Source organism: Lagenorhynchus albirostris, chromosome 7, assembly GCF_949774975.1.
Source record: "Lagenorhynchus albirostris chromosome 7, mLagAlb1.1, whole genome shotgun sequence".
NCBI lineage: Eukaryota > Metazoa > Chordata > Mammalia > Artiodactyla > Delphinidae > Lagenorhynchus > Lagenorhynchus albirostris.
This window is the reverse complement of record NC_083101.1, coordinates 67,720,862-67,735,284: the sequence shown is the minus strand read 5'-3', so window position 1 is coordinate 67,735,284 and position 14,423 is coordinate 67,720,862. Positions and strand designations below refer to the sequence as shown.

General features: G+C 38.8%; 1 protein-coding gene across 2 annotated transcripts in view; it reads right to left on the bottom strand.

Moving 5' to 3' along the window:
- The window catches only part of ADAMTSL1 (ADAMTS like 1), a 1,031,718-nt gene that overhangs the window by 294,943 nt on the left and 722,352 nt on the right, over positions 1-14,423 (bottom strand). For both annotated transcript variants that reach the window (XM_060155110.1, XM_060155111.1), the window contains one exon: positions 3,334-3,408. In XM_060155110.1, coding sequence (XP_060011093.1) covers positions 3,334-3,408 — 75 coding nt within the window. The remainder of the gene's footprint in view (positions 1-3,333; positions 3,409-14,423) is intronic.

Genomic DNA, 14,423 nt, shown 5'->3' with positions numbered 1-14,423 from the left:
ATTTTAAAACTCATTAGCCAAGCATTCAGGGCTCCCTGTCAAGAAATCTTTGATTCCCTGGATGACTTCCTTTGGGTACCTTACTTTATCACAATCCTATTCTTTTGACTAAACCATCTCCCATACATATCTTATTGATTTCAGGCTTTATGGCCCTCCGTCTAGAATACCCTGAAGTTTCCCTTTTGCTCTATGAGGCCCAGGGTGCCTCTCTGAGTTCCTTCAGCACTCACTGTGAGACCTGATATTCATGTATTACTTTGTATTTATTTATACTTTCTGGTTACTTATTGAATTGTGCTATTGCTCAAAATAAAGAAACTATAGTGACTTAAGGACAGGGAACTAACTATCCTCTTTACTTCTCTTTCTTTTTAAAATCCTTTTTATTACTTCACTCAGTCTTATATCCATATATGATATTTCACAAGAACTCAAGACAGAGAGAGGAACTTGATCCCTGGAGCACTCCGATCTGAATTTGCCCAATGACAAAGCCTAGGAAGCATCTTTTGTTTTAGGAAGTCAGAGCGTGCTGAGGGTGAGGGTAATTATGATATATATGTTTCAAAGTAGGTTAAGTTCTCATGTGATTGAGTATTGTAGAATAATTGCCTCCTGTGTGATGAAAGACGGACAGACTAAGTCTAACGATGGTTTGTAAAACTTGCACAAGGACCCTTGGTTTTGTCAGGGGTTCTTTAGCAGAAAGATGGGGTGCCTGGGTAGGGATCTGGGTCTCCTACCCACATTCGATCAGAATGACTCCTCTCTTATGTGTTTTACAGATTGAGGTTTTGGGGTTAAGGACAATTTTAAGGTCTCTGGAGGCACTAAGGTACCTAATGTATTTGCACGAAATTATTCTGGATGTTGTCTACTTCAAGTTCTCTACTAGAAGGAATACCAACAGGTAGAAAATGCTGGTGTCCCATTAAATGCCCATGCCCCTCAGATGAAGTCCTGTAGCCTTTCTCTGGGAGTAGGTCTGGCTTTCCTCCCCTGTCCCAGGGCTGAGAGGACCTCACAGAATAAAAGGCACATTGAGAGAATGCTGGAGTGGGAGAACCACAGTGGTTGTCATCAGAGGAAAGCAGTAGCATCTCTGTATCTCCTTCCTCTAGCCTTCACTCCTCGAGCTGCCTTCCATGTATTTGCACTCATTTGTGGAAGTATCTCCAGGACATTAAATTAACCTAGTTTTGGAAAACTCTTGGAGGTCTAAGCCTGAGTATCTGATTCAATTTTATCACCAGGCCTCCCAGAAGTACCTCCCAGGTACTTCTGATTAAAGATGAGCTGGACCTGGACAGATGGTCTACTCTTCTCGTTTGGCCCTCCTTAACTCTTGCTGAGGTTGGTCCCATACTGGGCCAGCTTCTGGGAGTGAAGGTAAAAGGGTTGCCAGAGAAACAAGGCATCATTTATTTACACATTCATTTTGCTGAGTTATATTCCAAATACAAAAACAAAATAGAAAAAAAAAATAGAAACCTCCTTGGCTATACAAATGTTACCAAGAGTATGCCTTTTGAAGGAAAAAGCAGATTCCATTTTGCTTTTAATCCTTTATGACTATCATCTGACACTTTACCTATCAAATCCTTAGAGCAATTAAACCAAACAAGGCCAATTCTTCAGCTTCTCAGTGATCACATAATTAGGAAGTCCGGGAGGCTAGACTAATTCATTTATAAAAATGAATCCTCTTTACTACTTCATAATAACCATAAAGTAAGTCTGGGAGGCTAGACTAATTCATTTATAAAAATGAATTTTCCTCTTCCACCTCTTCCCTTGGGTTCTTTCTTTTGCAATGAGGAGTAAGTCGCCCACTTGGTGATGCATTAGTCTGGATGTTTTATTTTAGCCTCTCACGGCGCAGAAAAATACTGTTTCTGACTGAGGTTGTTACACCAGCAGTTAATTCTGTCCAATTCTTAAGAGGAAAAACAAATCATTTGAATGGTAACAGTGTACACACATATATCATCCTTTGACACATGAGCAATATATTTTGGGGGGATGTTCAGGGTTAGAAAAGCACTTGGATCCCTATAACGTGGCTTCTCAGCATCTTTTGACCTCGCCTGAACTGTACTTTACTTATTCCTTTATGTCACATGAACTCTCAAAGCCCACCTTTCCCATGAAATGTACTTATTTTTATTTATAGAAAGGCTTCTGTCGGCTATCTGAACTTTCACAGGCTCCAATTTGTCTCCCTCCAGTTTGTCTTTTTGGAATGATTTCATTCATAATCCAATTGCCAAAAGATAATGCATGCTACCTAAATTGGCTTCTTAGGCATGTGTGTGGGAGGGAAGAGAGAGCAGAACATGATAGATGGCTTTGGAGGAACCTAGGAAAAATCATAGCAGGGGAGATCAGAAATGCTCAAGGGACCAACTGAAGTGAAGTCTTTCAGTGAAAGTGAATTTTGCAGAAAAAGCTAACATATCCTCTCCTACCCCTTCCCTGGTTTATAGTCTATAATTTTCTGCTTGTAATTTACAGGTCTACATCTAAACAGCACTACATGGTAATAAAAAAAAAGATGTGGCTGTGTACTGCTGGCTTGCCATGACTGAAGATCAATTCTTGCACAAACTCTGGTGGGACCATGCTACCATTTGTTCTTTGGGGTTACGATTACCCTTCAATCTTGAATTCCAAAAGCTATCTTCAAGACGTTAGGGTCTTGCATTATCTTTACGACATGGGATGCTTAACTAGATCACATGGTTCTCTTCAAATGCCACAGGGTTAAGGCTGTTTGGCGTTTCTGTGTTCCCCTGAATTGATAAAGTAATGGAGCCTAAGAGTAGGAATTAAAAGAGAAAGAATGAAGGAGAGGGAGGGAAGGTTGAAAAGAAGAAGAAAAAAGAAAGAGGTGAGGCAAGGAAAACATTGAGAATGACTGGAGAGGAAGAAGAGAGAGAATGAGAACTAATATTCACAAAATCATAAACATGTGCTTAACTCATGAACACCCTATTGGAAACATTAATTTTGTATCTTTCAGGATGACTGGCTGGAGGTAATTACCACAGACGTCTCTGCTGTCTCCTAGGCAACCAAAAGATAAACAGAAGCATTCAAAATACCATATTATGATAGAGGATTAAGATTTGTATTTCTAAATCTTAATCTTTTCTGGAAACAAAAAATAAATAATAATGATGTATATGTATAACTGATTCACTTTGTTACAAAGCAGAAACTAACACACCATTGTAAAGCAATTATACTCTAATAAAGATGTAATAAATAAATAAATAAATAATGACTAAAATTCCCAATACCCAAAGGACAACAACGGAGTTTACTTACACAAGTGGTCAGGTCCTTTTAAGACAAGGCGAATATGTCTGCTTCCATAGGGAATAGCAACCACTGTGTCGTCCACTAGAGAGAAATGAAGCAGAGTCTTAAAGCACATAATTTTATACAAAATTACTGATTATCTCCTATATAAATGCACTGATTTACACACACTCCCAAACAATAATCTTTTAAAAACGTGTTTACAATGTGAACACCAATATGTGGGAATCAAAATTTCCACTTTCTTCAAAATAAAATATACTGAAAAAGCTGGTCACTGGCTAACTCACGGGGGATCTGGCCTTCAAAAAAATACATGAATTTTGATACATTAAAGATGAATTTGTTGGGCTTCCCTGGTGGCGCAGTGGTTGAGAGTCTGCCTGCTGATGCAGGGGACATGGGTTCGTGCCCCGATCTGGGAAGATCCCACACGCCGCGGAGCGGCTGAGCCCATGAGCCATGGCCGCTGAGCCTGTGCGTCCGGAGCCTGTGCTCCGCAATGGGAGAGGCCACAACGGTGAGAGGACCACGTACCACAAAAAAAAAAAAAGAATTTTAAAGTGTTCATTTCTGATTTTAAAACCCGATCTTAAATCCTCAGATTTCTCTAGACTGGAGCAATTGTGTAGAATTACAAAAAGAAAATAACTTTTAATGCTCAAAGAAGGACTTTATTATAACAAAATCTGGATATCGCTCTAGCAAAGTAACTGTCTTGGATAAGCAGGACAGTTAAGAATAGAAGACAACCTCTGGCCCTGCCAAGAGCGCGTCCTGCCTGATTTCAGATACTCAGACTCCAACTTTACTTTCACCTATGTTGGTGGACCCAAAAGATGGGCATGTCTCAAATATTTCAGGAGGACTTTCAAGATGGTGGAGGAGTAAGATGTATAGAGATCACCTTCCTCCCGACAAATACATCAAAAATACATCTACATGTGGAACAACTCCTACAGAACACCTACTGAATGTGAGCAGAAGACCTCAGACTTCCCAAAAGGGTCTTGGTGCTCCGACCAGGTGTCAGCTCTGAGCCTCTGAGGTGGGAGAGCTGAGTTCAGGACATTGGACCACAAGAGACCTCCCAGCCCCATGTAATATCAATCAGTGAGAGCTCTCCCAGAGATCTCTGTCTCAATGCTAAGACCCAGCTCCACTCAATGACCAGCAAGCTCCAGTGCTGGACACCCCATGCCAAACAACTAGCAAGACAGGAACACAACCACACCCATTAGCAGAGAGGCTGCCTAAAATCATACTAAGTTCACAGACACCCCAAAACACACCACCGGACACGGTCCTGCCCATCAGAAAGACAAGATCCAGCCTCATTCACCAGAACACAGGCACCAGTCCCCTCCACCAGGAAGCCTACACAACCCACTGAACCAACCGTACCCACTGGGGGCAGACACCCAAAACAACGGGAATTACGAACCTGCAGCCTGCAAAAAGGAGGCTCCAAACACAGTAAGTTGAGCAAACTAAGAAGACAGAGAAACACACAGCAGATGAAGGAGCAAGATAAAAACCCACGAGAGCAAACAAATGAAAAGGAAATAGTCAGTCTACCTGAAAGAGAATTCAGAGTAATGATAGTAAAGATGATTCAAAATCTTGGAAACAGAATGGAGAAAATACAAGAAATGTTTAACAAGGACCTAGAAGAACTAAAGAGCAAACAAACAATGATGAACAACACAGTAAATGAAATTAAAAATTCTCTAGAAGGAATCAAGAGCAGAATAACTAAGGCAGAAGAACTAATAAGTGACCTGGAAGATAAAGAGTAGAAATAACAACCACAGAGCAGAATAAAGAAAAAACAATGAAAAGACTTGAGGGTAGTCTCAGAGACCTCTGGGACAACACTAAACATACCAACATTCGAATTATAGGGGTCCTAGAGAAGAAGTGAAAAAGAAAGCGTCAGAGAAAATATTTGAAGAGATTATAGTTGAAAACTTCCCTAACACGGGAAAGGAAATAGCCAATCAAGTCCAGGAAGCACAGAGAGTCCCATACAGGATAAATCCAAGGAGAAACACGCCAAGACACATATTAATCAAACTATCAAAAATTAACTACAAAGAAAAAATATTAAAAGCAGCAAGGGAAAAGCAACAAATAACATACAAGGGAATCTTAAGGGGGTTCAGCTTAACAGCTGATCATTCAGCAAAAACTCTGCAAGCCACAAGGGAGTGGAAGGACGTAGTAAAAGTGATGAAAGGGAAGAACCTACAACCAAGGTTACTCTACCCAGCGAGGATCTCATTCAGATTCGACGGAGAAATTAAAACCTTTACAGACAAGAAAAGCTCAGAGAATTCAGCACCACCAAACCAGCTTTACAACAAATGCTAAATGAATTTCTCTAGGCAGGAAACACAGGAGTGGGAAAAGACCTACAATACAAACCCAAACAAATAGGAAAATGGTAATAGGAACATATCGATAATTACGTTAAATGTAAATGGATTAAATGCTCCAACCAAAAGACACAGACTGGCTGAATAGATATAAAAACAAGACCTGTATATATGATGTCTACAAGAGACCCACTGCAGACCCAGGGACACATGCAGACTGAAAGTGAGTGGACGGAAAAAGATATTCCATGCAAATAGAAAATGAAAGGAAACTGGAGCAGCAATTCCCATATCAAACAAAATAGACTTTAAAATAAAGACTATTACAAGAGACAAAGAAGGGCATGACATAATGATCAAGGGAACAACCCAAGAAGAAGATATAACGATTGTAAATAATTATGCACTCAACATAGGAGCACCTCAATGCATAAGGCAAATGCTAACAGCCATAAAAGGGGGAATCGACAGTAACACAATCATAGTAGGGTACTTTAACACCTCACTTTCACCAATGGACAGATCATCAATGAAAATAAATAAGGAAACACAAGCTTTAAATGATACATTAAACAAGATGGACTTAACTGATGTTTACAGGACACTTCATCCAAAAACAGCAGAATACGCTACCTTCTCAAATGCTCATGGAACATTCTCCAGGATAGATCATATCTTGGGTCACAAATTAAGCCTCAGTAAATTTAAGAAAATTGAAATCATATCAAGTATCTTTTCTGACCACAATGCTATGAGACTAGACATCAATTACAGGAAAAAAATCTGTAAAAAATACAAACACATGGAGGCTAAACAATATGCTACTAAATAACCAAGAGACCACTGAAGAAATCAAAGTGGAAATCAAAAAATACCTAGAAACAAATGACAATGAAAACACGATGACGAAAAACCTAAGGGAGGAAGCAAAAGCAGTTCTAAGAGGGAAGTTCATAGCTATACAAGCCTACCTCAAGAAACAAGAAAAATCTGAAACAAACAACCTAACCTTACACCTAAAGCAATTAGAGAAAGAGCAACAAAAAAACTCCAAAGTTAGCAGAAGGAAAGAAAACAAAAAAATCAGATCAGAAGTAAATGAAAAAGAAATGAAGGAAATCATAGCAAAGACCAATAAAACTAAAAGCTGTTCTTTTTTATTTATTTATTTATTTTGCGGTATGCGGGCCTCTCACTGTTGTGGCCTCTTCCGTTGCGGAGCACAGGCTCCGGACGCACAGGCTCAGCGGCCATGGCTCACGGGCCCAGCTGCTCCGCAGCACGTGGGATCTTCCCCGACCGGGGCACAAACCCGCATCCCCTGCATTGGCAGGCAGACTCTCAACCACTGCGCCACCAGGGAAACCCTAAAAGCTGGTTCTTTGAGAAGATAAACAAAATTGATAAACAATTAGCCAGACCCATCAAGAAAAAAAGAGAGAAGACTCAAATCCATAGAATTAGAAACGGAAAAGGAGAAGTAACAACTGACACTGCAGAAATAGAAAGGATCATGAGAGATTACTACAAGCAACTCTATGCCAATAAAATGGACAACCTGGAAGAAATGGATAAATTCTTAGAAAAGCACAACCTTCTGAGACTGAACCAGGAAGAAATAGGAAATATAAACAGACCAATCACAAGCACTGAAATTGAAACTGTGATTAAAAATCTTCCAACAAACAAAAGCCCAGGACCAGATGGCTTCACAGGCAAATTCTATCAAACCTTTAGAGAAGAGCTAACACCTACCCTTCTCAAACTCTTCCAAAATATAGCAGAGGGAGGAACACACTCAAACTCATTTTACGAGGCCACCATTACCCTAATACCAAAACCAGACAAAGATGTCACAAAAAGGGAAAACTACAGGCCAATATCACTGATAAACATAGATGCAAAAATCCTCAAAATACTAGCAAACAGAATCCAACAGCACATTAAAAGGATCATACACCATGATCAAGTGGGGTTTATCCCAGGAATGCAAGGATTCTTCAACATACTCAAATCAATTAATGTGATACACCATATTAACAAACTGAAGGAGAAAAACCACATGATAATCTCAATAGATGCAGAAAAAGCTTTTGACAAAATTCAACACCAACTTATGATAAAAACCCTCCAGAAAGCAGGCATAGAGGGAACTTACCTCAACATAACAAAGGCCATATATGACAAACCCACAGCCAACATCATTCTCAATGGAAAAACTGAAACCATTTGCACTAAGATCAGGAACAAAACAAGGATGCCCACTCTCACCACTATTATTCAACATGGTTTTGGAAGTTTTAGCCACAGCAATCAGAGAAGAAAAAGAAATAAAAGGAATACAAGTCAGAAAAAAAGAAGTAAACCTGTCACTGTTTGCAGATGACATGACACTATACAGAGAGAATCCTAAAGATGCTACCAGAAAACTACTAGAGCTAATCAATGAATTTGGTAGAGTAGCAGGATACAAAATTAATGCACAGAAATCTTTTGCATTCCTATACACGGATGATGAAAAATCTGGAAGAGAAATTAAACATTCCCATTTACCATTGCAACAAAAAAATAAAATACCCAGGAATAAACCTACCTAAGGACACAAAAGACCTGTATGCAGAAAATTATAAGACACTGATGAAAGAAATGAAAGATGATACAAACAGATGGAGAGATATACACGTCCTTGGATTGGAAGAATCAACATTATGAAAATGACTATACTACCCAAAGCAATCTACAGATTCAATGCCATACCTATCAAACTACCACTGGCATTTTTCACAGAACTAGAACAAAAAATTTCACAATCAGTATGGAAACACAAAAGACCCCGAAGAGTCAAAGCAATGTTGAGAAAGAAAAACAGAACTGGAGGAATCAGGCTCCCGGACTTCAGACTATACTACAGAGCTACAGTAATCAAGACAGTATGGTACTGGAACAAGAACATAAATATAGATCAATGGAAGAGGATAGAAAGTCAGAGATAAACCCACGCACATATGGTCACCTTATCTTTAATAAAGGAGGAAGAATACACAATGGATAAAAGACAGCTCTTCAATTGTGGTGCTCTGAAAACGGGACAGCTAGATGTAAAAGAATGAGATTAGAACACTCCCTAACACCATACACAAAAATAAACTCAAAATGGATTAAAGACCTAAATGTAAGGCCAGACGCTATAAAACTCTTAGAGGAAAACACAGGCAGAACATTCTATGACATAAATCACAGCAAGATCCTTTTTGACCCACCTCTTAGAGAAATGGAAATAAAAAACAAAAATAAACAAATGGGACCTAATGAAACTTAAAAGCTTTGGCACCGCAAAGGAAACCATAAACAAGATGAAAAGACAACCCTCAGAATGGAAGAAAATATTTGCAAATGAATCAACAGACAAAGGATTAGCCTCCAAAATATACAAGCAGCTCATGCAGCTCAATATAAAAAAAAAAAAACAAAACCCAATCCAAAAATGGGCAGAAGACCTAAATAGACATTTCTCCAAAGATACAGAAATTGCCAACAAACACATGAAAGGATGCTCAGTATCACTAATCATTAGAGAAATGCAAATCAAAACTGCAGTGAGGTATCACCTCACACTAGTCAGAATGGCCATCATCAAAAAATCTACACACAATAAATGCTGGAGAGGGTGTAGAGAAAAGGGAACCCTCTTGCACTGTTGGTGGGAATGTAAATTGATACAGCCACTATGGAGAACAGTATGGAGGTTCCTTAAAAAACTAAAAATAGAACGACCATACGACCCAGCAATCCCACTACTGGGCATATACCCTGAGAAAACCATAATTTAAAAAGAGTCATATACCACAATAATCACTGCAGCTCTATTTACAATAGCCAGGACATGGAAACAACCTAAGTGTTCATCGACAGATGAATGGATAAAGAAGATGTGGCACACATATACAATGGAATATTACTCCGCCATAAAAAGAAACGAAATTGAGTTATTTGTAGTGAGGTGGATGGACCTAGAGTCTGTCATACAGAGTGAAGTAAGTCAGAAAGAGAAAAACAAATGCTGTATGCTAACACATATATATGGAATCTAAAAAAAAGAAAAAGGTTGGGAAGAACCTAGAGGCAGGACAGGAATAAAGCCACAGACGTAGAGAATGGACTAGAGAACATGGGGAGGGGGAAGGGGAAGCTGGGACGAAGTGAGAGAGTGGCATGGACATATATACACTACCAAATGTAAAATAGCTAGCTAGTGGGAAGCAGCCACATAGCACAGGTAGATCAGCTCGGTGCTTTCTGACCACCTAGAGGGGTGGGATAGTGAGAATGGGAGGGAGACGCAAGAGGGAGGGGATATGGGGATATATGTATACGTATAGCTGATTCACTTTGTTATATAGCAGAAACTAACACAACATTTTAAAGCAATTATTCTCCAATAAAGATGTTAAAAAAAAAAAAGAAGAGAATATATTTGTATTTTTTAAACTTCCTAGGCCAGAAATCATGCATTCCAGTTCTTTAATATACTTTACACCAGTGGTCCTGAACCTTTTGGGCACCAAGGACTGGTTTCATGGAAGAAAAGTTTTCCACGGCCGGGCACTGGGAGGGGAGAAAGGTTTAAGCGGTAATGCGAGCGATGGGGAGTGGCAGATGAAGCTTCGCTCGTTCACCTGTAGCTCACCTCTTGCTGTGCGGTCCGGTTCCTAACAGGCCTTGCACCGGTACCAGTCCACGGCCCAGTGGTTGGGGGCCCCTGCTTTACACTACCTACATCTAATACTATATATAGTGAATGTCCCATAAATGGTTATTAACATTCCCCTGACACTCCCTCTTTATTTCGAAAATTAAAAAAAAATTGACTGATTTAGAGATTATTTTAAAAATTATTTAATTTTCATCCTACTTGAAAACTTAGCCATAATTCAGTGGAAGCAGTCCTCAGTTCTACATCTGTTAAAAAATTAGAGGTGTATTACACACATCCCAAACACATCACAGGCATTTTTATTTAGAACTCTACTTGTGACAATAATACCTTATATTTACATGGCACTGAAGAGTTTCACTTCTCCTAAAATATACTATTTATTCCTTCACCCCAGACTTGTAACATGGGCGAAGAGGATGCTACCATCCCGATTTTAGCATGAAGAAATCAAGCCTCTGAGAAGTATAATGAGTAACCCAAGGTCAAAGAACAGGGGGGTATTCCAGAAGACGAGGGAAAGCCAGTTATTTTTAAACTCAGCAGCATATTCAGAAGCTCTGTGGAATTCTGTTTCATGTATATCTTTCTAATATTATACATTACCATCCTATCACTGGAAGGATTTCATTTAAATAAAGGAATCCCCAAAGCTAGCCAAGTTCTCTGAATCTTAACATCCTGTCTTTAGGAGAACTTAATTTCAATAAAGGAATTTCAAAAGTTCCTTAACTTCTCTGACCCTTAGTTTCTCTGTAAAACAGGGAAAGCAACACCTACTTTATAATGTTGTTGTGAACAGATATAGGTATGGCTATAGATATGTATACCATATATAGATGTACAGCATGGAACACAGTATTTTGTAAATATCATTTTATCTCTCTATTCCAAATCTCTTTAAGGATAGGAACTGAAACACCGTTTATTTTTTAAACGCTCCAAGACCCCTAGCACATAGCCAGCTGAATGAGAAATTAGAATCATATGCTCTCAATTCCTTCCCTAAAAGGTCACACTTATCAAGTTTTCTACAATGTTGAATATGCTATACACACTACAACATTTTAGCTGTTTTTAATGTCAGGCATTGTTAAAGAAAAGGTTGAATTTCGGATAGCTAAGTGTTTGTGGCATAGAAGAACATAATACGTAAGGGGAATATAGAAAAGGAACAACAAATGTTCAGACTGGGCTCACAGAGCTTTAAATGCCTTGTATAAAGACATGGGTTTTTAAGTTTACAAAAGCAATTCAAAGCTGTTAAGACAATGGGATTTCTAGAAATAGAAAGTCTTTGTTGATCCACAGGTCAAGTAAAGTGCAAGTAGAAGGAAAGCTTTCTGTTTGGCTCTGCAGTGCTCAGCAGCGGGCTTCTGACCCCCACATGGCGCAGGCAGCCTCCCTCTTGTTCTGCTGAGAAGTGACTCACATTCCACAAGCCGGGGCATTAACGCAAGCTTTTGGCTGACACAGTCGCCTTTGTATACTCCCCGAGGAAGATGGGGAGGAACCTACAAGGTTGTTGAGGGAAGAGGGTAGGATGGAGAGAGCAGGCCAGGCAAGCACGGAATATTTGCAGATGCCTCTGCACTTGCCAAGTCAAAGAGAAATACAGAGAACTTAGGCTGGTGCCAACCTGAACAGTCAGCAGTACACAGCACCAGACGTAGGAAGAGTCACAGCCTATTCTTCTGTGGTTCTATAAAGGGCTAATAGACAACTGGCAGGTCATCAGGCAAGCAGCAAATTCATTATTTTATTCCACAGATATTTTTTGAGTGTCTCCTAGGGTCAGGCTTCATACTAAGTACCACATAATCAGCGACAAAGAAGACAAAGCATCAGCCCAACAAGATGGTTCCTGAAATAGGGACCTGAGATAAAATACGCAGGGAAATACCACATACTATACCCCAATCATAGAAATTCCAAAGCACATTAATTAACACCTTAAGATCCCTGAAACAAAGAAATCCATTTCACTCTATTTAACTGTGTTCCCAATGTGTTTACCCAGGGAAACATTTTCTTACGTATCATCTTTTCACACCAGCTGATACGTCTCAGAATATACTTTAAGATATGGTGTTCTTCATTTGCCAAACAGAAAGATAGGAAAAAATATATATTTTTATTTGCTGCATGTTGATAAAAAGCCAGTCTTTGAGCTGTAGATTTATTAATAATTGTCTCATTTGATGATAAATTCTCAATGATTAGAGATGGGTTGGAAGATTCTTCTACTTGCCATTTAATACAGTACTGTGCACAGAGAGGTGTTTAAGACATTGGAAAAGAGGGTATGGAAAAAAGGGAACCCTCCTACACTGCTGGTGGGAATGTAAATTAGTGTAGCCACTATGGAGAACAGTATGGAGGTTCCTTAAAAAACTAAAAATAGAGCTACCATATGATCCAGCAATCCCACTCCTGGGCATATATATGGAGAAAACCATAATTCAAAAAGATACATGCACCCCAATCTTCATTGCAGCACTATTTACAGTAGCCAAGACATGGAAACAACTTAAATGCCCATCAACAGAGGAATGGATAAAGACGATTCCAGTATACAATGGAATATTACACAGCCATAAACAAGAATGAAATAATGCCATTTGTAGCAATATGGGTGAAACTAGAGATTATCATATTAAGCGAAGTAAGTCAGACAAATATCATGTGATACCACTTATATGTGGTATCTAAAAAAAATGATACAAATGAACTTATTTACAAAACAGAAATAGACTCACAGACATAGAAAACAAACTTATGGTTACCAAAGGGGGTAAGGGGGGTCGGACGTGGGGAATAGATAAATTAGGAGTTTGGGATTAACATATATACATTACTATACATAAAATAAACAACAAGGACCTACTGTATAGCACAGGGAACTATATTCAATATCTTGTAATAACTTATAATGGAAAAGAATCTGAAGAAGAATATGTGTGTATGTGTAACTGAATCACTTTGCTGTATGCCTGAAACTAAGACAACATTGTAAATTAACTATACTTCAATTTAAAAAATGGTTAAAAATAGACACTGGAGAATGTTTGAGAGGGCTGGTTTCATCACCTGCCTTCTCAATGATTAATTTAGTTGGTATGGCTGGCAAGGCAGGTGGCTACATTCTCTCTCACCGTGTTGTGCATTCCTTGGGTAACCTTCCAATAAAGGCACACTGCACTATGTTCAAATGAATCTGCTCTAATCTATTCTGGCTTTCTTAACAGAACCATGATGCCAATCATCAAAATATATTTAAAGGTTATTCATCAACAATTCTGAAAGACCTGCTTCAGAAATTAGATAACCTCTTTCTCAGTTAAATGGACAAACTTTCCATGGGAATCATAAATTCTGTCATTTCACATATATGGGATACAAAAGCTCTTTCTCAAGAACACTGTACTCAAGGATTGTACCTAAAAGATTTCCTCAAAAAATCTACAGGTGTATATATATTCCACAACTTTCTATAAACATTTTAGATTTGGTGGGTTTTTTTTTTGACAAGGGGATGGGATGCTCTTTGATTTTACTTTTCTTCAATTTTTTATACAGTCCAGTTTATTTTTTTTAATGGATTTTTTTGACTGGAATAATATATATATGTATTTTAATACAGCAGGTTCTTAACAGTCATCAATTTTATATACATCAGTGCATACATGTCAATCCCAATTGCCCAATTCATCACACCACCACCACCACCCCGTGCCCCTTTCCCCCCATGGTGTCCATACGTTTGTTCTCTATATCTGTGTCTCAATTTCTGCCCTGCAAACCGGTTCATCTGTACCATTTTTCTAGGTTCCACATAGATGTGTTAATATACGATATTTGTTTTTCTCTTTCTGACTTACTTCACTCTGTATGACAGTCTCTAGATCCATCCACGTCTCAACAAATGACTCAATTTCCTTCCTTTATATGGCTGAGTAGTATTCCACTGTACATATGTACCACATCGTCTTTATCCATTTGTC